The sequence below is a fragment of the Mustelus asterias genome, chromosome 13 (assembly GCF_964213995.1).
Source record: "Mustelus asterias chromosome 13, sMusAst1.hap1.1, whole genome shotgun sequence".
NCBI lineage: Eukaryota > Metazoa > Chordata > Chondrichthyes > Carcharhiniformes > Triakidae > Mustelus > Mustelus asterias.
The window spans coordinates 61491270-61518999 of record NC_135813.1 but is presented as its reverse complement, the minus strand read 5'-3'; the positions used below and the strand labels follow the sequence as shown (position 1 = coordinate 61518999).

Here is a 27730-nt window from a genome sequence, read left to right as displayed (position 1 = left end):
ATAAAGCTGAGGCTCAAATTGAATGAATGCAAGTAACTCCTGTTGGTAACTTTCCCAAGCCCAGTTTCACCTCTTTCTTTTTTCTTACATGTGCACAGAAACTTGCAGATCGTGCTTTCCTGGATTTGTAATGTTCTCTGTGCTTGATTTGTGGGTTTGGTTTTCTTGACATTGCCACCTCTTCTACCTGTATCGCTCAATTCTATAGTTAGTCTGGAGAAGTTAGTGCCCCTGTGAGATCGGTTATTTGCAGTTGATGCTCAACAGGTGGTTATAAATGTATAAAACAGTTTAACTCGAGTGATTTTAAATGATATTGCCTGTGCTCAATCATGATACTTTCAAATTAAATTCTATCCTGCCAAACCGTATCCCACCCTGTCTCTGACTTTGGTGTAAGCCTAAGACTAAACCTGTATTTGTAAGTGGCACAGCTGAAGGTTTTTAAAGATCTGCTTGCTTAAAAAAATGTCACTGCATCCTCGCTCAAAGTAAAGGTTTCTCCAGTTGGTATGTTCAATATTCATTGAATGCTGTGCTGCTCTGCTGTTCTGCATAAAGCTGTTTGTCAAATAGGTTAAAGCATGGTGCAAATTGGGCTGTATGAATGAAAATATCCCTTAATCTACATCAGGTTCTTAGTACTAAAGCTGCTGTGTGTTTCTCTCCAGATAATAATCACTCCAGAACCCCCTTCTTCTTCAATGGGTTCTACTCCATCACCCCATTCTGTTTCACCTTCTCCCCCAGTCAAACAATGCCAAGAAAAAAGAAAAATTGAGCTTCTGAAAGTTTCACCCCTGCCTCCTCCCTTTGTGCCTTCCCCACCTTCTCCCCCTGTATCTTCCCTACCTCCTAATCCTGTACCACCCTCACTTCTTCCCCCTGTGCCTTCTCCACCTCCTCTCCCTTTGTTTCCCCAACATTCCGCTTCTTCCCGCATGTCTTCCATTCGCCCAGGATCTCAACCTGCACCTCAGTGGAATAATTCAGCTGATGATTATCAGAAACCATCTGTCCTTCCAATACCAGCATCTACACGGTTAAGCCCATACATTTTGCCAGCAGAAAAGCATCCACGTTGCTTCTCTCTACCTGTAGTACAGAGCACTGCTGTCCAAGCTGAGCCTCCACCATCTCCTTCTACACCCACTAGAGTCATGGTGTCAATAGCCTGTCAGACGGATGGCAATAACAATGATGAAGACACTCTACAATTCCAACCACAGGCATGGAAGTATTCTATCTTTCATGATTATATACTTTAAAAATCATTTGATTTAAGAAGTTTTTGAAGCTTCAGTTTCATTCCCTTTCTAGTGTACTTTGCTCAGATTATATATAGGTACATAATCTGATTTCTTTTTGCGTAAATAGTTTGAGAAATGTTCTGATGTATAGAATTATCGCAGTACAGTTATCATCCTATAACTGTTATCAGTATCCAGGTATTGAAACCTATACACTTAATCCATTTAGATACTGTCTTGTAACTATTATCCAGATCACAGTAGTTTATGGTTGTTGCAGTGGTAAAGATAATGCAATTTGGAGTGTTATGTCTTGTTAGAAATGCCTTTTTGTTAGGTTTAGAATGGTAGAAAAGTTAAAGCACAAAAGGAGGTGATTCAGCCCATCATGTCTGCGCTGGCTGAAAAAAAAACTAGCTCCTTATTCTAATCCCACGTTCTAGCACCCGGTCTGCGGGTTACAGCACTTAGATCCAGGTACCTTTCAAATGAATTGAGAGGTCTGCCTCAACCACCAATACAGGCAGCGAATTCCAGTGTAAAAAAAGTTATTCCTAATATCTCCTTGAATCCTTCTACCAATCACCTTAAACCTGTACCTCCTGGTAATTGACCTGTCCACTCGGAGAGTCACCGCTTAACCTCCTCTGTTCTAAGGAAAACAACTCTAGCCTACCCAATCTTTCCTCATAACTGCAATTTTCCAGCCTTGGCAACATTCTTGTAAATCTCTTCTGTACTCTCTCCAAAGCAATTATGTCCTTCCTGTAATGTGGTGACCAGAACTGTATCAGTTGTGGCCGAATCAGCATTTTAGACAATTCCAGCATTACCATTCTGCTTTTGTTTTCAATACCTTGGGCATTAAAGGAAAGCATTCCATATGCCTTCTTTACCAATCTTTCTACCTGTCCTGCCACCAGAGGTCTGTGACATGCACTCTCCCTCTACCCTTTCAGTATCCTCCTGTATTCCTTTATTTTGTTTGCCCTCCCAAAATACCTCTCTGGATTGAATTCCATTTGCAACTGTTCTGCCCACTCAACCAAATCATTGATATCATTCTGAAGTCTACACGGCCAATTTTTGTGCAGTCTGCAAATTTCCCAATCATGTTTCCCACAATTAAGTGCAAGTCATAAATATATACAACAATAGCAGGGACCCAACTGTGAGCCCCGTGGAATACTACTGGAAACCACTTTCCGTTCACGGTGGTTAGCACTGCTGCCTCATAGTGCCAGGGACCCGGGTTCGATTCCCGGCTTGGGTCACTGTGCGGAGTCTGCACTTTTTCGTTGAGTCTGCGTGGGTTTCCTCCGGGTGCTCCGGTTTTCTCCCAAATTCCAAAAGACGTGCTGGTTAAGTGCATTGGCAATGCTAAATTCTCCCTCGGTGTACCCGAACAGACGCGGGAGTGTGGCGACTGTTGCAGTGTTAATGTAAGCCTACTTGCGACACTAATAATAAATAAACTTTAAAACATCTGTCGATCAGTACACTAATTTTGAGCTAATGTTGGATCCAATATCAGAACTAGGAGCAGGAGTAGACAATTCAGCTCCTCGAATCTGCTCCTTCATTCAGTACGATCATGGTTGATCTCCCCCCGGCTTCATCTTCACCTTCCTGCCCACTCCTTACAAGCCTTCATCCCTCTACTAATTAAAGACCTATCTATCTCATCAAATTTACTTATTGTTTCAGCATCCACTGCACTCTGGGGTAGAGAATTCCACTGATTCACAACCCTTTGAGTGAAGTAATTCCTCCTCATTTCTGTTTTAAATCTGCTACCCCTTAGCCTAAAACAATGGCCTCGCATTCTAGAATGTCCAACAACGAGACATGTCTGCATCTATGCTGTCAATCCCCTTTAGCCTCTTATATACCTCAATTATATCTCCCCTCATTCTTCTCGACTCCAGTGAATATTAAACTGCTCAGTCACTCTTCATAAGATAACCTGCCACGTTCCGCTGGATCTCATGGGCTTTTATTTTTCTGACCAGTCTGTCATATGGAACCTTGTCAAATGCCTTCGTGAAATCCATATAGGCTACATCCACTGCACCACCCTCTTCAATCCTCCTTGTTACTTGCTCAGAAAATTCTACTAAGTTAGTACGGCATGACTTTCCCTTATCAAAACCGTGCTGATTATCCCTCATTAATCTTTGCCTTTGAAGTGACAGTTTATCCTGGCTTTCAGAATTGATTCTAATAATTTGCCCAAACCAAAGTCAGACTGACCAGTCTATAATTTTCTGGTCTACCTGTTTTAAACAATGTTACAACATTTGCAGCAAAGCCTCTGGTATGTTCCCAATCAGGTATAGTAGAATTATCAAAACATTACCAATGAGGGCTACTACGTGTTGGGAGAAGGGTGAACCATTTACAAAATAAAAATTGCTTGTTGGGTTCCCTGATCATCTAGTCAGTAACTATATTGTGCAGTGTGGTACTATGTTATACAACATTTGATCCCTGTTAATACTGAGTTAACTGATTTCTAATTCACATCAATTAATTTGATTACATCAATTAAATCAGAAATTAATCTGCAGATTGGTCAAACTTACAGATACTAAAAGAGCCATACTAACACGTGAATCTGGATATTAATTCTGTACTAGTGTTAATTGAGGGTCACAGTAAATGGGAGAAGTGATATAGTGACTTTAGGCTATCAGTTATCAAACTCAAGAGGCAGTGTTTTAAGTCAGCTCTTTTGAAAGCTTATGGTCTAAAAATAAATCTTACATTTAGAACTAATAGTTTGGCATATGAACCATCACTTATGTACAACTTTTATAATGTATATATGTATTATTTGATTGTGTTTCAATTTATAATATTATCAAGCAGTTTATTTTGTAAAGTTATTTGACACAATGTCAGCATGGATATTTATTACTGTGGAGTTAAGAGCATGTATGGGCAGAGAAGCTATACATGCATTTGTAACCTTGGCCATTCCCAGTTATTGCAAATTTCATTTTCTCTTTATAGGTGAATGCAGCCTTTGAATCTGTGTCACTCCCTTCACCTCCATCCTTTGAGAAGGCAGGGCATTCTTTCAACTTGGCATGCTCTATTCTATGCACGCTGCTTCATTTGTAAATCTAGAGTCAGCTACTGGCTCTTCAAAACACAATGCTGATCTATTAGGTGTGGTGGGCATGGGAGATTGTAGTAGATCAGTAGAATCACCTGTCTTGGAGATTATTTGAGATTTTAAATATGTCTGCATTCATGCTGACATGATACTTAAAGCCTGTACTAACCATACAACATTTCTGTCTACGTATTAAACGTAAACTTGAACTAGAAGGCAAATGTGTTGTATCCTTGTCCAATGCTTCAAGTTGTAGAAACTTGCTTTGCAACTGTGACAGAATTGCTACACAATGCCATTGTGTTTACCTGTACAAAGGTGCAATGCAGATGTTTTCTTGGATAAAAGTTGCAGTATTCCTGAATATATCTGTTTCCAGCATTGTTTACTAACAGCTAATATAAAAACAAACTGCTAGAAAAGCTCAGCTGGTCTGGCTTCACCTGTGGAGTGAGAAACAACATTTCAAGTTTATGATCTTTCATTGCTCTGATTGAAAGGTCATCAATTTAAAATGTCTCTCCCCTTAGATGCTGCCTGGCCAGCTGAGTATTGTGTGCTTTATGTTTCGTAATTTCAGTTTTCCAGCATTTGCAATCTTTTGCTTTTGTATTTACTAACAACTGCCTGAATAACCAGATAGCTCTCTGCATAATCAGAGAATTCCTGCATCTTGGGAGGAACAGCATCATGCCGTTTCATTCTGTAGAATTGAGAACGCGAACTGAAAAAAAACACCTTGAGCAGCAAATATAGGGTCCAGGTTTCACATTATGGCCAAAATGTTACCGCCACACCAGCCCCGAAATTGGGGCGGGCACGGCTCACAGAACGGAATTCTCCGTTGGCCTCAGGTGGGATTTTATGAGCCTCGCCCAAGCGAGGCCGAAAAATATCGGCCTATGTATCACCCGATACATAAAGATGGACTTTCAAATTGGGTTTTGTGTCCATATCTTGTTTCTGAAGCATTGAAGAAATTAAGAAAACGACATATTACTTTCAATTTATCAGTTGAATTGAAATCCAACCCAAAATTGAAGTGAAACAGTTAGGTTTTTTTAGTGTTGAAGTCAAGGCCATTTGTGCTGGGCAGCAGCAATTCTTGAAAATATTAAAAAAGAAAATGAGCTAAAAATATTGACTGGGTTAAATCAAATGAGTTTAAAGTCCGGAAAAATGTAGGAAAAAGGGTTGCAATCCAGAACACAAGAATGTAAATACTTTTGAGGTACTGGGAAAAATTGGCAGACTATGCAGTGTGTCATGATCGCTACATAGTTTTGATGTTGAGAAGAAACAACACTATGTAAGACAGTGAATTTGAAACTTTGAGGGAACAAAAGAGATTTCTACTAATATTGATAAAGTAGAGAAAAGTGAGATGAGAGAGTTTGGGTGGGAGAAAGAAATGTGATCCTTTTCTTACTACCCAAGGTGCGAGAAGAGCCACTAAGCTTTAAAAAAGCTTAGATATTATTTAGGGAGAAGTGCTTGGGGCTAAACAGCAAACCGAGATTTTTGAAGATGACTTTAACAATGTGGAGATGTGACTGCATTTTGATTGATATGTTGTGTGGCTACATTATTGAATCCAGTCATGTTACTGATGAAAGTGGCTGCTTTATATTTTGCTCATTGTGAACAGATTTTCAGGCAAGTATTGAACAGAGACTGTCCATAGCATGGTCCAGTCTCCAAATCCATGCTCTTGTCTCAGTTCTGAGAAGCTGAAATTGCTCAGTTCCAGGGGAAGCTATTTTCCTCCTTCCAGGTTTCCCACCACCATGCAGCCGACAGTATTGCACATTGCTTGCTCCATAGCTGCCAATGACGTAACTGATTAACCAAAGAACATTTCACTTCACTGTCGAAAATTGGGCTCACAGAACGGAATTCTCCATTGGCCTCGGGTGGGATTTTATGAGCCTCACCCGAGCGAGGCCGTAAAATACTGGCCTATGTATCACCCGATACATAAAGATGGACTTTCAAATTGGGTTTTGTGTCCATATCTTGTTTCTGAATTATTGAAGAAATTAAGAAAACGACATATTACTTTCAATTTATCAGTTGAATTGAAATCCAACCCAAAATTGAAGTGAAACAGTTAGGTATTTTTGGGCAGCTCCTTTCGTTGTAGTGATGTGAAAATGCATTTTTTTGGGGGGAAAAAAATAATAGGGTAGAACGCTGTCACTTAAAGTGGCATTGTGTCAAACCTACACCAAGAAATGCTAAAAGCTGTCTTTGGAGCAATGAGTAACATTTTCCAGCACTAATTACCTTTATTGAATAGTCTAGCAGACTAGGTTAATAAACTGAGTCTCATTCAGCCAGTTTGGAGTTTGACTGGGTCATACTATAAAATTTCCTTGTGTGGCAGATGTACTGCTGGCACCTTCAATGTGTTTTGCATGTTTGAATATGATTCTGTTCCCTTTTTCACAGTTTGTTTTAGCTTCTTTCATTCTGTCCTCTTACATTTCTGTTTCCTGTTGATCCATTTCTAGCCAGTCAATCCAGGCCGTGCTACCACCATGCTGTGTTCCCCATTACGTAAAGGAGATCCTTTGGAACTGGTAGATCCAGTTGCCCTTCCCCCGCGCCCAGCCCCTCCCTCATTGTGTGGACGGCAACAAAAACCAAATGTAAACGTGTGTATATGAGAGAACTTGACTTTTCAAGTAGACACAGCAAATGCAGACTAATATCCACAGAACTTAAGTGCATTAGTTTGTTCTGTAGGGCTGTTACATCCAGTGATACAACCACAAGTTGCAAGTGTTGAGACATGCATTAGTGTGATGTATTAATAAGGCAGTTTGAGTTGTTCTCATTTGTTAATGCCATGTGATGTTAGAAGCAGCCTGGATTTTTTCAGGATGGCAGCCGGTGACTAGTGGTGTGCCTCGGGTCAGTGCTGGGACCACAACTTTTCACAATATACATTAATGATTGGAGAAAGGAACTGAAGGCACTGTTGCTAAGTTTGCAGATGATACAAAGATATGTAGAGGAACAGGTAGTATTGAGGAAGCAAGGGAGCTGTAGAGGGACTTGGACAGGTTAGAGAGTGGGCAAAGAAGTGGCAGATGGAATACAATGTGGAAAAATGTGAGGTTATGCACTTTGGACGGCGGAATGGAGGCATAGACTATTTTCTAAATTGGAAAATGCTTAGGAAATCAGAAACACAAAGGGACTTGGAGTCATTGTTCAAGATTTCTTAAGGTTAATGTGCAGGTTCAGTCGGCAGTTAGGAAGGCAAATGCAATGTTAGCATTCATGTCGAGAGGGCTAAAATACAAGAGCAGGGATGTATTCTGAGGCTGTATAAGGCTCTGGTCGGACCCCATTTGGAGTATTGTGAGCAGTTTTGGGTCCCATATCTAAGGAATGATGTGCTGGCCTTGGAAAGGGTCCAGAGGAGGTTCACAAAAATGATCCCTGGAATGAAGAGCTTGTCTTATGAGGAACGGTTGAGGACTCTGGGTCTGTACTCATTGGAGTTTAGAAGGATGAAGGGGGAATCTTATTGAAACTTGCAGGATACTGCGAGGCATGGATAGAGAGGACATGGAGAGGATGTTTCCACTAGTAGGAAAAACTAAAACCAGAGGGCACAACCTCAGGCTAAAGGGACGATCCTTTGAAACAGAGATGAGGAGGAATTCTTCAGCGAGAGAGTAGTGAATCTGTGGAACTCTTTGCCGCAGAAGGCTGTGGAGGCCAGGTCATTGAGCGTCTTTAAGACAGAGATAGATAGGTTCTTGATTAATAAGGGGGGGTCAGTGGTTATGGGGAAAAGGCAGGAGAATTGGGGTGAGAAAAATATCAGCCATGATTGAATGGCGGAGCAGACTCAATGGGCTGAGTGGCCTAATTCTGCTCCTATGTCTTATGGATTAGCTATATGGATGTCAGTTGAATAAATGGTAGTCAAGCTCTTCAGTTACTTTACCATGGAGCCTCCTCATTAGGGGTCTTACTTTGGTTTGATTGTAGTTGGATTATTTGAATGCTTGTGTTACATCATGGTTGCATTATGTCAGAAAACAATTAATCCAGCACAGAAAGCTGAGTCATCCTTTAGAGTTTGCTGTTGTTTGCTGTGATAAACATTTAAAAAATGTTAGATATCCAGTAACAAAATGTTATGAGATATTAAAGTTAAGGTTTCAAGTTTATTTATTAGTGTCACAAGTAGGCTTACATTAATACTGCAATGAAGTTACTGTGAAAATCCCCTTGTCGCTACACTCCGGCGTCTGTTCGGGTGCACTGAGGGAGAATTTAGCATGGCCAATGCACTTAACCAGCATGTCTTTTGGAATTTGGGAAGAAACCGGAGCACCCGGAGGAAACCCACGCAGACACGACGAAAAAGTGCCGACTCCGCACAGACAATGACCCACGCCGGGAATCAAACCAAGGTCTCTGGCACTATGAGGCAGCAGTGCTAACCACTGTGCCACCGTGGACGGAAAGTGGTTTCCAGTAGTATTCCATAGGGCTCACAGTTGGGTCCCTGCCATTGTTGTATATATTTATGATTTGCACTTAATTGTGGGAGGCATGATTGGGAAATTTGCAAATTGCACAAAAATTGGCCGTGTAGTTTACAGTGAAGAGGATAGCTGTCGACTTCAGAATGATATCAATGATTTGGTTGAGTGGGCAGAACAGTTGCAAATGGAATTCAATCCAGAGAGGCATTTTGGGAGGGCAAACAAAACAAAGGAACACAGGAGGATGTGGCGAATTTAACATAGCCAATGCACCTAACCAGCACGTCTCTTGGACTGTGGGAGGAAAACGAAGCACCCGGAGGAACCACGCACAGACATGGGGAGAACGTGCAGACTCCACGCAGACAGTGAGACAAGCCAGGAGTTAAACCCAGGTCTCTGGCGCTGTGAGGCACCATTGCTCCGTGCCACCCTTTTAATCAAGAACCACAATCCCAACCGATATCTTTCTTGAGGATAACTCATCAGAATGCTGCAAAGTGCAATGATGAATCTGTGACTTCCTAAAAAATCTTATCTGAAATCAGATAAGTTTGGAAAGATACTCTGGGAAAACCCAGCAATGGAAAGAAAAATAAATAAAATTGCCAGCGTGTTATATGACCTCCTTTTCTATGTTTTCTCTGATTAGATCATTCTGTTTTATTAGAGCTATTTTAACTGCATAGTGGAAACTAGGATAACCCTGCTTCTTAATACAAATTTTTTGCTGGAAAGCAAGAACTGCACTAAATCCCTGCATGGTCAAATTGTGGTACATAGAGCAGGAGGGGGTCATAGCAGCAGGAGGAGGTCGACCAAGAGCCATAAATGGTTTCAGAATGCCACTACAGTAAAATAACTGTACCAATGACTTACTTTAGTAATTTGATATTTTATTTCCAGTGAAATTATGTTGTCTGACTTAATGAATGATACAGATACTTCTCTGCTGCTAATGATAAGATGTGCAATTCTTCATTCACTCAATATGTCCTAACATCCACGCAATAAGGTTAATGATGATCACTTGACCCTATAAGATTATTTTTTTAAATTGGAGCCCTCATGTCCTTCCCTTCATATGTCTTATCAAATTTGTTACAGCCTTTGGTACAATGTTTTTCTTTGCCGGATTTCACTTTGGTTATATTTCCAGCACTTGTTGGTATGTGGTTCATGGCTCTCTGACATCTGCTGTAGAAATGCAGTTTTGCAGATGTGAGCTCTATCAGAAATATGAGGAAACGACAAAAGAAATCTGCAGAGGATCTAATATCACAGAGGCAGCATCTTAAAATGTTGCCCAAGACAGGCAAGAGAAGAAACTAGGCCTTGCATCCTATTCTGTTAGTATGAATTGCTTATTTTCACCAGCATTCAGGACATAATGGGGCATGTTTTCCTGTCCCTGTCTCTGGGCCTACTGGATGACCTGGATGCAGGAAATGTAGAGAAATTAGGCAGGAAAGAAGAGCACACAATCTAGCTTCCAAATGTAAAATTGGTGGAAATCTGACAGTTGCATTCTCCTTGCCATCTGCATTTGCTGTTTTGATATGCCCAAGCGATCAATTTTACCCAGGTGCAGCAAACAGGTCTGCTCACATATTCCAACAGTTTTTGGTGCTGAATTTTCTGACAATTCTGTAGATAACTAATCTAGCCCTCTCTACATTCTGAATTTTTAATCTGTAACTCTTTATAACTTCATTTTAATCATGTTAACCGATTTCTTTTAACAGTGAAAAATTCTGCTATCCAAAACGTGTTTTAATATTTTCAAAATTGTAGACTTTGTTTCGTGTAAAGTAAGAATGTAATACAAAACGCTTATCAAATTGTCCTTCCCCACCCCATGCACCAAAAGATACAGGCCCATCACTGATTAATTATGGCTGCAGGTTGGTCAGTAAAATTCAGATCCACCAGTCAAGAAAATTTAGCTTTGATTCATGCTAACTCAAGAAGGTTTTAATTAGCAGTCAGTACTTATTGATAGTGTTTATTGATCAAAACAGTATAGTCCAGCAGTCCTCTATTTAGCATCTGACTGCGTGCTTTATGGACCTACAAAGGCAGTTAACAAGGTTAAATATCCCTTGTGCATAATTTTGTCATGTGTGGAGGTATCGCATAAATCTTGCAATAAGAGACATAATTCCTGTTTGCGTATGTTAACCACAGGAATAAACCTTTTAACTATCTTGCCATGTCAAATATAGAGCTGAATTTAGTCAGCCCAGCAGGGGTCTTACCCACCTCTTAGTGAACTAAGTGGAACCCCCAGAAAGGCCAGATGGTACTAAGTGCTCTTCAAGTTCTTGAATGGCTACTGTTAAGCCTTATATGGGATTCGAATCGTCAGCAGATGAAGTCCTGCCCACAGAGCTGCTGACCAATCAGAGGCCAGCAGCACCTCATTGCCATCACCGCCAGTGGGAACAGTGGCAGCTGCTGGGGGGGGGAAAGAGGACTCACACATTGGAAGCAAGGCCAGGTGGGAGACAGTGCCTCTCACCTAATAGTCATTCCACCATCTGTGATCAGGAACCCGCCATTAGCCACTTCAACTTAATTGGGGAAGTTTTTTGTTTGCTGCTGGCCACTGATTAAGTGAGCCTACCCCTCATGGTCCATGCCACAGCAGGCTGCATTAAAACCCGCCCATAGTGTCTAATAACAAAATAAACAGGCAAATATTTGCAAGTCTATTATTCGCCATGCATGTCATAAAGGTGTAAGTGCTATTCTTGTCAAAAGAACTAAAGATCACCCCTATGTGAGTTAGGTAGGTTCTAACTAGAAGATTTCACCAAAAGAGAAGTTACGTTAAGTATGGTTTGTGACCTAGGCCGCCTTTTGGAGAATAACTGTTATATCTAAAGATGGACAAAAAAATGGTTAAAACTACATCAGTGAATTAACACACCTCAAAATCAACTATTACTCAACAGGATAACAGTGCTGTAACCCATTGAATATTTAACATGATCATTTTTTTCCTCCCTCCTTCTGTTCACAGATGATGTCAGGGTCTAAAGGAAAGCATGGTGGCTCCTCCACTGTCGCAGGTCCTCAAAAAGCTGGAAGCCAACTGGACAACATGCTGGATGAACTGCATGTTGGGCTGAATAAGCTGGGGGTTGCGACTGTTGCAAAAGGAGTGTGTGCTGCATGCAAGAAGCCTATTGCTGGACAGGTGAGAAGAACTCTCTCAGTATGGGTAGCACAGTGGTTAGCACTGCTGCTTCACAGCTCCAGGGACCTGGGTTCGATTCCCGGCTTGGGTCACTGTCTGTGTGGAGTTTGCACATTCTCCTCGTGTCTGCGTGGGTTTTCTCCGGGTGCTCCGGTTTCCTCCCACAGTCCAAAGATGTGCGGGTTAGGTTGATTGGCCATGCTAAAAATTGCCCCTTAGTGTCCTGGGATGCGTAGATTAGAGGGATTAGCGGGTAAAATATGTAGGGATATGGGGGTAGGGCCTGGGTGGGATTGTGGTCGGTGCAGACTTGATGGGCCAAATGGCCTCTTTCTGTGCTGTAGGGTTTCTATGATTTCTATTTCTATGATTTGAAATGTCCCAGCAGTTTGCAAAATTCAATAGAAACAATCTCTGGTACTGAGTAGGCTTGCAGTTTGAGTCCATTCTTGCTGCTGTTAGTAGCATGCTGCTCAAACTTGTATCTGATCTCTGCAGTGAAACACCTTTTAATGAGGCAGGGGAATGAAATACTGCTGCTGTGTGTGCTATCATGTTTAATGTGTACCCATGACAGCCTATTTAACACAATTGTTTGATAATAATACAAGATTCTGGAAATATACAAGTCAATCAGCATGTATAAAGAGATAGATCAGGTTATTATCATAAAATCCCAACAGTGTAGAAGGAGGCCATTTGGCCCATCGAGTCTGCACTGACCACAATCCCACCCAGGCCCTATTCCCGTAACCCCAAATATTTACCCTGATAATCCTCTCATATCAATTTAGCATAACCAATCAACCTAACCCACACATCTTTGGACTGTGAGAGGAAACCAGAGCACCCGGAGGAAACCCACACAGATATGGGGACAATGTGCAAACTCCAGCAGACAGTGACCTGAGGCCAGGATTGAACCCCAGTCCCTGGCGCTGTGAGGCAGCAGTGCTAAATACTGTGTCACCGTGCTGTCCCAACATGTTGAGGTTTTCCTTTCACCAGAGGGAACTATATTGCACTCCAAAAACATGCATTATTACCCCCTCCAGAAGTGCAGCATCTGGACAAATAAAGACCACATAAGTATGTCAAGAGTTGTGCAAACTTGATTAATAAACTCGCTTGTTATATAATTATAAAAGGATATTACCTAGATGTGATTGAGCAGGTAGGATTATTTGCTACCTTCTACATTTGTGAAGCATTTTAAAAATGTGTTTATTTTCTGTCAGGTTGTCACTGCGATGGGTCGTACCTGGCACCCAGAGCACTTTGTTTGTATCCATTGCCAAGAGGAGATTGGTTCTCGGAATTTCTTTGAACGAGATGGTCAGCCATACTGTGAGAAAGACTATCACAACCTATTCTCCCCCCGCTGTTACTACTGCAATGGACCCATTCTGGATGTAAGTATCTCAAATTTATTCAAAATGAAATGGTTACTCTTGTGATGGGGTTGAAAAGTGAGGATTAATTACTGGGTACTTCATCTGCAAGTGACGAATATGAACAAATACAGTGCACTTGGAGCTAGCAGCCATTCCTGTATTCTCTGGGAATAGCATTCCTGTGAGAGAGGAATACAGTGAAGTCCTGCCGTTCGCAAGGGTTACATTCCCGCAAAACCTTACGAATGGCAAAATGGTGAACAGCAAACATACTCTACGGTGAGAATCAATTAGATAGGTTGCAGCCAAATTTGACATTCATAAAGGCAATAAAAACTATGTTTTTCATTAATTTAAAGATAAATTTACTGGACAAATAGTTAAAATAAAAACAAGAAAATTATAAGATCTGTCACACTTACAGTATTGTACTTGAGAGTGGAGGTGAACTGTGATCAGAAATTAAATGGAAGCAACAAGGCCGGCGACACACATGCAGTGCCAATTTTCTACTAAAAGAAATATGTCATGGACACACTTTCCTAACTTCATTTAGGTTTTATAATCCAGCATTTGCTAAAGTTGGCTTCTATTATTTTTCGAACCATGGATAAGTGAACATGTGTGTCGGCAGTGGACAATCTAGTCTATAAAGACTTTTACATGGTTTAAGTGAATTCACTAAAGAGGAAGTCACGAATAACGGGACTTTACTGTACTAAAGTTAAATTGGTTTGCTTCTACAAATGGATTTACTTAAGACCATAAGACCATAAGACCATAAGACATAGGAGCGGAAGTAAGGCCATTCGGCCCATCGAGTCCACTCCACCATTCAATCATGGTTGATTTCAACTCCATTTACCCGCTCTCTCCCCATAGCCCTTAATTCCTCGAGAAATCAAGAATTTATCAATTTCTGTCTTGAAGACGCTCAACGTCTCGGCCTCCACAGCCCTCTGTGGCAATGAATTCCACAGACCCACCACTCTCTGGCTGAAGAAATTTCTCCTCATCTCTGTTCTAAAGTGACTCCCTTTTATTCTAAGGCTGTGCCCCCGCGTCCTAGTCTCCCCTGTTAATGGAAACAACTTCCCTACGTCCATCCTATCTAAGCCGTTCATTATCTTGTAAGTTTCTATCAGATCTCCCCTCAACCTCCTAAACTCCAATGAATATAATCCCACGATCCTCAGACGTTCATCGTATGTCAGGCCTACCATTCCTGGGATCATCCGTGTGAATCTCCGCTGGACCCGCTCCAGTGCCAGTATGTCCTTCCTGAGGTGTGGGGCCCAAAATTGCTCACAGTACTCCAAATGGGGCCTAACCAGTGCTTTATAAAGCCTCAGAAGTACATCCCTGCTTTTGAGTGTAGCATGAAGTAGTGTCAGACCTAGCTGTTAGAAGGGTGACAGTACGTTGGAGCCTTGGTTTTACTTGTTGTGAGGAATGAGGGCAGTGCAGTGGACCTTTATCTGGTCCACTTATGTTCAGCTAAATAGTATAAAGAATGAGGTGGATGCATTTTGCTTTGCCATACTAATGCCTTCTCTGTTTTCTACATTACAGAAAGTAGTGACAGCACTGGATAAAACTTGGCATCCTGAACACTTCTTCTGTGCCCAGTGTGGAGCCTTCTTTGGACCAGATGGTACAGTGCTGTCTCTAGTATGCTTTCTGTCTCATGTAGTTTGGCCATTCCAGATTCTGTGTGTTAGCATTGTACAATGTAATTGCTAGCATACCATGTATTCTAGAATCAGTCTTAAGCTTACATTATTTCACTGCCGACCATGCCGTGTGTTGGCCAGGCCACACAACAGGCTATGTTTCACCAAATTGGAAATGGGGACAGGGTTACTAGTCACATTTAACCTTTATACTGACAGCAGATCTGAAGAAAATGCTGGCTATCTGACCCAGTTGCTTTTTGGAAATTCAAGCTTCTGCGCCATGGAAATGCAAGGAAATGTAGTAAGCCTGTATTTTGTGAGCTTCTATTTGAGTCCATTGGCACAATGTCAACCAAATGCTTGTAAGATATTCTATGCAATTTTCTCTATGAAACGGCAATGTTTTATTCCATGGTGTGACATTTAGTCTAGTCAATTATGAGTTTTCAAAGTAAATCCAGGCATATCATCAAGTGTTGCCTTGATTTGGGATTTTTGATTGATGTTGAGGTTGATTATTGTGCTGAACATCTGGAAGCACATGTGCATGGATTTTGCTATAAACTACTATATAGATAGACCACGGAAGTTGATTGTTCAATCAGAGCATTGGAAACTGATTTTGTAAGCCATCAAAATCTTGAGGATGCTGATGATGGAGGAAGGATATGATACTGCTATACATGAATGCTGTTACCGCTGCAGAATTTGCCCATACAATGGAATCAAATAATCATAGAATGTTACACTTACCTTGGGGAGTGGTAGTGGCATTATCCTTAAGTTTAAGTCACTTCTTTTGGTATTAACTAGTGATATTTATCTACTGGAGCTGCACCAGAACACTATTTTTGTATCATATTTTCACAACACTGCACTTAGGTTTGGGAGCTTTGAACAGGCTTTTTCCATTAGTCGTTGCTCACTACAACTCATTTTAATAAGACACCTACCTGCAATATGTAAAACCTTTTACATTGTGGGCTTAATTTGTTTTACTTCAAGAACAGTGGCAATATCGCTCAAGTTTTTACTGGGTTATAATGTGAATTATCTCAAATCCTTTTACTTTGACATCCCCTGTTGTTCATTTGCAGGATTCCATGAAAAAGATGGGAAGGCCTATTGTCGTAAAGATTACTTTGATATGTTTGCCCCGAAATGCGGTGGCTGTGCACGGGCTATTCTGGAAAACTACATTTCAGCCCTAAATTCACTATGGCACCCAGAGTGCTTTGTCTGCCGGGTAAGAAAAGGCAAAGATTCTGAATGTATCGCACAAAATCTATTCTTCATTCTTGAAATTATGTTTGGGTTGTTCTTTGGTCATGCAGTAATCACCATGCCAGGCACCAGCTTCCGCAGCGGCTAAATGGAGCTCTCTGCTGAATTTTGTCAAGGGGCAGTCTTCAGTGATGTGACATTGATTGGGGTACACTACAGCTGCAGTTTGGGTTCCCTGCAAGGCCCCATTTGTATCATTTTGCTGCACAAAGGTCTTGGCCAGTGCGGGAACAGTTGAGGAGCCCAGTGCTGACGTGAAAGGTTGAAGCTGGGTGGTGGGCTGTGGGATCTCTCATGAATGGATGTTGTACATTAGATGTTTTACTTTTGAATGAAATACAATATAGTGCATCATGTTAAATAAAAACATAAATGGAAAATAAGTATAATTTTACAATTAATGTTACTGGCACACCATTAAGGCACCGAGTTCTATTGGATCTGGCAAATAACTTAAGGACATGTCAAGATTTGAACTACAACAGAATCCAGTTAAAGTGTAATTGTGGGCAGTAGCTGAATGAGGCTGATTAATGCTAGTTGCTACTTTATATTGTAATTGATGTAGGATGTTGAAATAACACTGTTAATGCAATGGTCAGCTCTTTAATGTACAGTTAGGTGTTGGATAGTGCTTCATTCTGACTGCTGCTTTTTGCCCATAAGTAAATGAAACCAGAGAAGGATTAAAATAATTAAATCACTAATCAGGATGATAGGACAACTGATTAACAAGATATTTATTGTTCAAAGCACCAACCATAACAGCAATGTTTCATCTGCTGCAATCAGTGGGAGATTGCAGCACAAAACATCAGTACATGATAGGAAATCTATCTAATATAAATGGGATTTGGCAAGTTTGATTTGATTTATTATTGTCACGTATTAATATACAGTAAACAAATATTGTTTCTTGCACGCTATACAGACAAAGCATACCGTACATAGGGAAGGAAAGGAGAGAGTGCAGAATGTAGTGTTACAGTCATAACTAGGGTGTAGAGAAAGATCAACTTAATGCGAGGTAGGTCCATTCAAAAGTCTGATGGCAGCAGGGAAGAAGCTGTTTTTGAGTCATTTGGTACATGACCTCAGACTTTTGTATTTTTTTCCTGATGGAAGAAGGTGGAAGAGAGTATGTCCATGGAGTCTTTGGTTATGCTGGCTGCTTTTCCGAGGCAGCGGGAAGTGTAGACAGCGTCAGTGGATGAGAGCCTGTGGATGGGTTTGAGTGATGGATTGGGCTTCGTTCATGACCCTTTGTAGTCTCTTGCGATCTTGGACAGAGCAGGAGCCATACCAAGCTGTGGTACAACAGGAAAAAATGCTTTCTATGGTGCATCTGTAGAAGTTGGTGAGAGTTATAGTGGACATGCCAAATTTCCTTAGTCTCCTGAGAAAGTAGAGGTGTTGGTGGGCTTTCTTAACTATAGCGTGCGCGTGGAGGTACCACGACAGGTTGTTGGTGATCAAGACACCAAAAAACTTGAAGCTCTCAACCATTTCTACCTCGTCCCCATTGGCTCTCAACAATTTCTACTTCGTCCCCATTGATGTAGACAGGGGCATGCCCTCCACTATGCTTCCTGAAGTAGTTGACTGCTTCCTTCGTTTTGTTGAAACTGAGGGAAAGATTATTGTCGTTGCACCAGTTCACCAGATTCTCGATCTCTTTCCTGCACTGTGTCTCGTCATTGTTTGAGCAAGTGAGCAAATATCTGCATGGGCACTGCAAATAGTGATCACTAAAAGGAAATTGCATTTTTATATAGCTTCCAAAGTCCTGTTTCAATTGAAACGACTGCCGTTTGGAGGATCAGTGAGGAGCAGTTCAATTAATGTCCCTGAGGATCTAGGATCAGTCTTGTGGTGATGCTCGTGATCCCCACATATCAGAAATTCTTCAATTTTATTTATTTCATTATCATTTCACATAAGTTATTAAAGGTAAATGTCCCCCTTTAAGAATAAGAAAAATACTTTGAAAGTAAAATATTCCTCCAGCCCCTCACCTAGATCCTGTTCAAAACTAACTTAATTACAGTGTTAATGTAGGCCTACTTATGGCACGAATAAATAAACTTAAGGAAGAATAAATTGTTTAAAATATCTCTTAGTTGACAGGATGTACTCTCAATTCCACCAATAACTAACAACTTAGTGAAAAACTGCCTTGTTAAGTCTTCTTATTGGTTTCTGATGTGTGTGTAGCCTTCACTGCCTGAATAAAATTAACCTCCATATTCACTGCCCTTACCCAGCCTCAATCTTCAAAACCTTGCTGTGGACTACAATAGGAAGTTTGTTTCTTTAATTTATTATTCTTATTAAAACCTATGTTTTAGCTATAGTTTTGTCTCCTTGACTTGACTCTACTATTTTAGACTTCCATGACTTTAGAAATCAAAGGATGTCCGTGAGAGGACTTAAGGTGGGGCAAAGTCACAAATCAGCTGATTGCTTTCTATTCATGTACTTTTATGTAACACAGTGGTTAGCACTGCTGCCTCACAGCACCAGGGACCCAGGTTCTATTCCCGGCTTGGGTCACTGTCTGTGTGGAGTTTGCACATTCTCCCTGTGTCTGCATGGGTTTCCTCCCACAGTCTAAAAATGTATGGACTAGGTAGATTGGCCATGCTAAATTCCCCTTAGTGTCTCAAGATATGTAGGTTAGGGGGAAGTAGCTGGGTAAATATGTGGAGTTACAGGGATAGGGTCTGGGTAAGATGCTCTGTCAGAGAGTCGGTGCAGACTCGATGGACCAAATGTCCTCCTCCTTCCCTGTAAGGAATCTATGATTCTATGTGCTGTCTGCTTCTTTGATGAATTAAAATATCGGCATCACCCTCTGGTATTTCTCTTGTTTCTCTTATGTCTGGCATCACCCACAAAAACAATCTGATCTTTTTATTTCCTCATTCCAGCTACCTCCATAGCATTCCAAACTCCACCATATCCTCCACTAACTTTACTCTTCAACCTTGGTTGCTCCCAATTTTGTTTCTTGATGGGAGTAATACATAGTATTCTAGCCACAATGAATTGCCAAACCTTCACAACTTCTCACTGATAAATGTTTCCTCTGTAGTTGTTCTTAACATAGGCTGTAACATTGCATGGCTCGACCCCTGCCTTAGCTCAACTGCTGCTGGTTTTGTAATCTCTAGACTCAACTATTCCAATGCTGACCTTGCGCTCTCAATAGACAAATTCATCCAAAACCCCACTATCCATATCCTAACTCTCATCAAGTCATGTTCGCCATGTGTTTGTTGACCTACACTGAGGTTTTCTGTAATACAGGAGCTAATTTTAATATTCTCTTGCCTGTTTTCAAATCCCTCCATGCCCTCAAAATCACAGAAGTGTTACAGTGCAGAAAGAGGCCATTGGGCCCATTGTGTCTGCATCTGCACTTCAATGAGCAATTATCATTCTCCTTGTCCTATTCTATCTCTGTAAACTCATCCAGCCAGACAATTCATTAAGATCTTTGTGCTAATCCAGTCTGGTCTCTTGCTTATCTTTGATTTTCAGTGTTGTATCATTGATGGCCATGTGTTCAGCTGCCTAATCTGTATGCTCTGGAATTCCCTCTCTAAAGCTCTCCACATCTTCACTACTATTCCTTTCAGATGCTTCTTAGACTGTATGACCTTGCATTTATATAGGCATTTTAATGAGGTGAAACATCCCAAGGACTAGTGTACAGAAACTGGAATAACAGGGTTCAATGAGAGAACTGCAAACAGCTCATCCAATTGCTCAGGTTGCTGATTAGGTACATTGGCCATGCTAAATAGTCCCTCAGTGACCCCGAACAGGCGCCGGAGTGTGGTGAGTAACTTCATTGCAGTGTTAATGTAAGTCTACTTGTGACACTAATAAGTAAACTTAAATTTTAAAAAAACTTCAGAGGCCACATATTGAACAATTTCTGTTCCTAAATTCCCAGTTTTCTTTTGAGCCTATGCTAAGTCTAAACTTTGAGCAGTTTTAACTATGCTTGTATTCTGTGATGGTTATATTGAATTTTCCAAATCCAAATATATACCTGTGCAAAAATGACTACTTTTTATCTGTTAGCTTTAATACTTGTGAGCAGAGTTTGCCTATAAAGTGATGTATGTTATCGTATTCAGTTAATTTCCTCTATATCCGTGTACCTTTTGTAATCTTAAGCAATATTGTGAAAAAAATCCTGTTTCCTGAAAATCTTATTCAAAAAATGTTATGGAATAATTTATGATATAACCATAGTGGGCATGAGAATGGGTGGGGGTAAAGTGTTTTTCTACAATGTCTAACTGGAAAACTTTTTTATGAAATATTGATTGCAAATTATAATTTAATGGACAGTTTTTATTAACTCACTATATTGGCACACATTGAGAACAAAATAATTCAAGGGTATTTGATGCTGTAATTCACAATATCATATTGAGTGTATGATCTGCGTGTGTTGATGGCAGTTTTATTACAATACCATTTTTTTGAGATGTATTTTTCTGTTTTGCTTACAGGAATGTTTCACCCCCTTCATAAATGGCAGCTTTTTCGAACATGAGGGGCAGCCATACTGTGAGATGCATTATCACGAGCGTCGCAACTCACTTTGCTCTGGATGCCAGAAGCCTATCACAGGACGCTGTATCACCGCCATGGGGAAGAAGTTCCACCCAGAGCATTTTGTCTGTGCTTTCTGCCTGAAACAGCTCAACAAGGGCACCTTCAAGGAGCAGAATGACAAACCCTATTGTCACAACTGCTTTGTCAAGCTCTTCTGTTAGATCCATCATACCAACCACTTGTTCAGTTCAATCATTCCTGCAATTCCACACCTACGCACATGCCAATGGAACAGCCAACTCCAGCTCTTAGGGGTAATACAGATCTTGGACTGAACTAAACACTTTACGCATAAATCACCTTTCCTTTACAGAGACTGAGAAAAAGAAAGTCCTCTGAATGAGGTGGTAAGAGTGCCATAATGCTGCCCCCCACCCCGCCTCCCCCAACCAAGGTGTTGAACGCCAAGCCAATAGCCTTTTGTCATAGACTGGTTGAAGAATTAGCAGATCCAATGACTGGAATCCATAATCGGCAATAGAACGTAAATCACAATGAAGAAAGGCCATTTATCTCAATCCAGCTCAGATCTTACTAGATTACTTTTCAAGAACTGCACAGACCATTCTAAGCTCGCGACATCAAAGACAACAACACAATAAAATGTCATGCAGGTGGTTTTGTGTCGTAAAGGTAAACTAAACACTGAGTACCATAACAGTAATTGAACAAGCCTGAAGAACTTGGTAAAGCCAGCTACACCGGAACGATCCCAAACTGAACCCAGTTAAACTGGAAGGAAACTATGAAATGTGGGTGAAGGTGCTGGAAAGCAGAGGTATCTTTTGAGAAAGTTCACTTCGTTATACACCAGTGTCTCTGTGATGTCAGTAATGCCTTTGACTGTAACTGAAGCAATAATATTTCTCAGCGATGGCCACAATCGCACTGTCCTGTGTAGGCACACAGGGGAGTCTCCTTCTGTAGATGTATTTGATAGAAACTTTACAGTACTGTACCTTTTTATCCTCTGGGTTCAGTTATCAAAAAGATCTCGTAATTCTGAATTTTCATGTCAGAGCTTTGTGATTTTAAAAACATGCCAACCGCTTTTGTAAAACACACATCTGATGTGTAGGCGATGGTGATTCATTGTATAATTGGTAATTTTTGTGCTTTCTTACAATACTAATGACTGATTCTTAAGTGGAAAACCCAAAGGACTGTTAGACAGGACATCGCCTATTCACTTTTATAGCACAAAAATGGTTTTAGTCTTTGAGGCATGTCCTAACCTAATATCCGTGAACAGAACATTTTGCATTTGTGAGCCTGCTGTATTTTTATCAAGTTCCTCCATTGCCTAATTTGCCAATAATTTATCTTTTTATGAGAAGTCTTAATTCCTGCTGCGGAGCTTTTTTGGGTCTTCCCTGAAAATGTGTTGTAATATTTTGTCTTTCATCTTATGAATGATTCATTTTATAAAAACAATGGTAACAGAAGAGGTTATAAGCATTGTAGTGCCATTTAGTAGGTCACAATCAGTTCAACAGAAGCCTAATTAAACCAGTGTTTACAATGTATTGAATTCAATCTGCCATTAAACCAAAGGGAATCACTTGAGAATGAGAGAAATAGTCAAGATTCCTGCTCTGTGATCAATGATAATTACCTGTGTTTAACTACATCTTTGTACATCCTTTTAATCATGGCTTGCACATATAATCTCATGGTTTTTAGCCAATAAAAGTTGCTTTTCACTTTACTTCATTTGTTGGATTTATTTTCATCTGCTAAAGGATCCAAATTAATCCCGCACAAGACATCTATTTTTACAGTTGTCTGGCTGGAGTCTTGTTGGTGCAGTTGGATCATATACTTTTAAAATTAGAAATCTAGATGAAGGAGCAATTGCCTGTAGTTCAGGGTAGAAGAGAATGGAGTAAATCTGGAAGAAGTCATTACTTAGAACCAGAGAATCGCTACAGTGCAGACTTGAGGCCAAACTTGACTTTTAAGTCTGCAGAGATTGGAAGGAAGGACTGAGGAGAGTGAAGAGTTTACAAGAATATGTTCAGTTGGAGACTATATGATGAGTCTTGATTTCATCAAATAAATACATATTCAATAAATCTAATAATTCAGGAGAAATTTCTTTGTTCTAAGTCTAGGCAGAATATGGAACTTGCTAACACGTGGAGTTGTTGAAGTGATGTATTTCTGTCACATTTTTCACCACCATGGGACACTCAATGCACTTGACAGTACTGTTGAAGTGAGTGTAATGTTACTGTGCCTTTAAGAAATGTATTTTGAGTGATGTTTCTTGTGAAGGAGATGTTAAGATTCAACTCTGTTAAACTGCCGTCTTGTCTGCTCCGCAGCCCACCTGCTGATAATGCAGAAGAATAATTGCTCCTGGTTACTGGGGTGTTTGTTTTAATCTGAGTTAATGCAGTTTTGTTATTTTTTAGGTTGTGCCCTGGCGTTTCAGAGTGGGGTTTAATTAGGTTGATGAGAAGAAAATCATGTGAATGGGCAGAGCTACACTGACAGAGACGAGCAGGCAGTTGTCAACTTGGGCTTGCCAGAAGCAAGAAGTGTTACTTTCTTTCTTTCTAAAGACTGTAGTTTGGGACCTGCTAGAAAATAGTTATCTCTCTCTAGACGCAGTCAGGAGGCTGGAGGATAAGTAACTCATGTACCAGCATGTAAGCCTGTGCTGTTTTGCTAACTGATTTTTTTCCCAGTTAAATCATCTGTGGTGAATCCCAGTGATCCATCTGTGGTCATGTTTTGCCACTTTACTGCAGCTGGGCTTCAGACATTCAATGCAGCCAGACACACATTTACACATTCCTTTCATTGACTCTATTGATAAAAATTCCTCTGTGATTTCAAATTTGTCACTATCTGATAAAGATCAAGAGATGTGCTATGCGCTTGTTGTCAGTGCTATCATTGAGAGCTAATTGATGGGATTGATCACAAAATTCTTATGCAGTTTATACTTGATAGTTTGACTGGTTTAAGTGTTGTCCAACAAGGGAACAGTTGACAACTGGAACATCTGAACGATTTTGAGGAAATCCCCATAATCCCACACCTTTACCATGGCTAATCCATCTAAACCTACGCATCTTGGGACACCAAGGGGCATTTTTCTTTTACCATGGCCACTCCACCTAACCTGCACATCTTTGGGCTGTGGGAGGAAACCAAAGCACCCAGAAGAAACCCATATAGACAGAGGGAGAACGCACAAACTCCACACAGTCACCCAAGGCTGGAATTGAACCAGGGTCCCTAGCGCTGTGAGCAGCAGTGTTAACCACCATGCCACCCCGATATGATCTCTCCAGAATTACCAACTGTCCTGTTTCTTTGCAAGATTGTTCATTAAAATTGCAGATTCTCCCATAAGTTTTCTTCCCAGGGCAACAAGTGTCTCATACTTATGAAATTGGCAGTCCGGGGAGATTGGGTCTTACAGCTCCCCTGCCTGTCTCTGCCAAGTGCACTACCACGCCTGCCAGATGTTGGCACGGACTCCGAGTCCCTGGAGAGCTGCTGAAGTTTCGAGGTTTGAAATTTGGTTGAATCCAACAAAACTGTGCTTTGAAGGGAGTTGTAGCTGCATTGCTGAAGTAAATTACAGTGCAATGTAAAACAAAATATGCTTTATTCATAGTATAAATTCATATTTATTTGAAAGAACATTAGAAAAAATCCAAAATGGCCAGCACACACACTGCAATAATAAGTATCAAGTTTCACTCTGAGGTGCTTCAATACAGTCAAAGAAACATTACAGGCATTTCAAAATGGTCATTACAAATGGTGCAAAGATACTTAAAAGTTGCTCACCTATAACAAGTTGCACACCAAGGTGCTTCAATACAACTGAGGTACACGTAATATTCACTATACAATATTCATTCAGCCCAAGGGGTTGTGCTCCCCTTGGTTCACTGTGGCTGAAAGGTCTTAGACAGTGACCTTCCCCATTGCGCCTCTGCGATGGCTGCCCAAGCTTTAGTACATTCGTCAGCATGTAGTCCTGGGCTGTGGTGTTGGTTGGACATTCCGTGTACATCACTGCATGGCTGTGTGTCCAACAGCACAACAGTGACAAGCCAAGGATGCCGGGAATGTTGGTTGCGTATTAAATTCGGGTGCAGGTCAGGGAAGACTGCAGCAAGTCGTAACCTGTCCTGTGAGATGTGACCTGCCATTTTCTGTGTTGATCAAATAAGGATGATTGTTTGGATTGATGTTAAACATGCTGGAGCCATCGATTCTATATATGGTAAGGCTATGTAATTTAACATGCAGCTTGGTATAAACATTGAGTTGTTTACCAGTAACTCCAATGACTATAATCCAACATTAATCAGTTTTCAGTGGTATCATTGGCTGAGTGCCAGAAAACGTTCTGGAAAATATGCAAAGTTCAAGATAAAAGATGTGCTTTGGGTCTTTATCTTCAGCGGAAACTTGAGAATCATGTTTGCAATGTATGCCCTGAAAAACATCTTTAGAGAAGAACTGAGAAACCATGAGTGAGATTGGTACCAAAGAGCGAGCTTGGCCAGTTTGCTCAAGCAGGTAGTATTTGTTTTCAATCAAAAGAAGTTAAGAGTTAAAGCTAAATGAGTTAAAAGGTTGAAGTTAAAGGAGTTAAAATAAGTGTTGCAACTAATGTGGGAAGTATTGAACAAAGAGAAAAGTGAAATTTGAGTCGACTCTTTGTTCTTTGGTTTGTCACACACGGGGAAAATACCTGGGGAAAAAGTATTTTTCCCGTGTTTACAGTTGGATGACAACTGCCTGATGGACTTGTGTTCAAAGGTGCTTTTCCGCATAAATTTTTTCATGAGGGACAAGTGGTACGGCATAGTCCAACAACTTGGAACATTCCACAGCAGCATGGTCAGACCCATCCTCCGCAACATGGGGGACAGGTAGAACCTCAGCACATAGTGTTTGCGTATCGAGCATCTACACACAGCTTGAGGCAGCCACACACAGGTGGCCATCAGGATTAGGGCAATGTTGGGCACGTTTCCATCTCCCCCTCCTCCATCTAGAGGTTTGTATGTCACGTACCTACAAACACGGTCCATTTTTGACTCCCAGATGAAGCGGAAAACGGTTCAGGTGATTACAACAGCACAGGAGCGGGGAATGGGCCTGACATGTGCCACGTACAGCAACACCGAGAGTGCTTCACACCTGATGACCAAGTTCTTAGTTGCAATGGTGAGGGAATGTTGCTCCCACATGCCCAGTTTTGGTTCATTATACCCACTTGCTCCTGCCAATTTCTAACGCGTGCTCTGGTCCCTCCTAAACATATCCCCAGCACCCTCAGGATGGTGAATGGGTCCACCCAGTTCCCAGCTCTCGCCACGATTTACCTTGGCACCCAAGGCCAGTTTGAACTGGTCGCAGATGTTGATCAGTCTGTGCACTGACATTGGATCCAAGCGGAAGACGGTAACGTAGTCCATGACTATAAATATCAGAATGTCTATCACACAGAGTTAAACCAGATGCTGGCAGACCCAGAAACATGACCAGCACAAATCACTTGTTGACTGCTGTTACTGTTCAGTGTAAATGAATAAAATGTGTTTAGCTGGGAAGTGGGTGGGCTGGAGGTCGGGTTAAGGGAGAAAAATACTGGACGATTGTCCCTGATGAAGAAAGGTCTTGTGGGTAGAGTCCCAGCCACTGCACCAGAAGCTTTGGATCCAAGTCCCACTCTGAGACTTGACAGTCACAGAACCTGTGGATCTCTCTAATGCACCAAGGGCAGGTGATAAGAATACTTGGTGCAGAGTAGCATCCCTCAAGCTATAGCAACTTGTTCAAGGAAACATTAGCTAGGGGAACAAACATAAGCACATGCTTTGTCTGGCTCATGTGTCACCAGACATGGGAAGGTGCCTCAGCCTAAATATTAGTGTAAAAGAGTATGCATGTCCAGACCCATCTGTGGGCAGCCTATGGAACATTGAGTAGCACTGCTGTCTCACAGCACCAGGGAATCAGATTCAATTCCAGCCTCAGGTGACTGTGTGGAGTTTGTACGTTCTCCCTGTGTCTGCGTGGGTTTCCTCCGGGTGCTCCAGTTTCCCCTCAGTCCAAAGATGTACAGTTTAGGTGGATTGGCCATGCTAAATTGTCCCTTAGTGTTCCAAGATGTGTAGGTTAGGGGGATAAGTGGGGTAAATGTGTAGGTTATGGGGATAGGGCCTGGGTGGGGATGCTCTGTCGGACAGTTGGTATAAACTTGATGGGCCGAATGGCCTTCTGTACTGTAGGCATTCTATGATCTCCATCTGTTTTATATTAACACTTCAAAATATCTGGAGACTGTGTGAATAAATTACATGTGCTGCAATATAGAAGCTACCTTTCTCTTATTCCAGAAAATACAACAAAACATGGGAGGAGAGAATGCCCAGATCAGCTGAGAGGCTTTGGATCCTCAAAGAATCAGGCCCTCCCTGTGTTTGTCACAAGTTAATTAGCATTCTAAAGGCAATGTGTCCAATTGGCTATCAAATTGTCAGCAAAGTGTGCAGAGGATGCTGAAAATCTGCAAAGGGATATTAGATAGTCTAAGTGAGTGGGCGAGGGTCTGGTAGATGAAGTACAATGTTGGTAAATGTGAGCTCATCCATTTTGGTAGGAATAACAGCAAAA

General features: G+C 41.2%; 1 protein-coding gene across 11 annotated transcripts in view; it reads left to right on the top strand.

Annotated features, from left to right (window-relative positions):
• pxna (paxillin a) overlaps positions 1 to 22781 on the top strand; it is a 163293-nt gene extending 140512 nt beyond the window's left edge. For 3 of the 11 annotated variants that reach the window (XM_078226891.1, XM_078226885.1, XM_078226887.1), the window contains 8 exons: positions 672 to 1229; positions 4266 to 4319; positions 6885 to 7028; positions 11908 to 12084; positions 13323 to 13496; positions 15051 to 15132; positions 16252 to 16400; positions 20968 to 22781. In XM_078226891.1, the coding sequence (XP_078083017.1) occupies positions 672 to 1229; positions 4266 to 4319; positions 6885 to 7028; positions 11908 to 12084; positions 13323 to 13496; positions 15051 to 15132; positions 16252 to 16400; positions 20968 to 21234 (1605 nt within the window). In that variant the 3' untranslated portion in view covers positions 21235 to 22781. The remainder of the gene's footprint in view (positions 1 to 671; positions 1230 to 4265; positions 4320 to 6884; positions 7029 to 11907; positions 12085 to 13322; positions 13497 to 15050; positions 15133 to 16251; positions 16401 to 20967) is intronic. The other 8 variants (XM_078226893.1, XM_078226895.1, XM_078226894.1 and 5 more) reach the window with 4 other exon arrangements.
• Positions 22782 to 27730: the final 4949 nt, after the last annotated feature.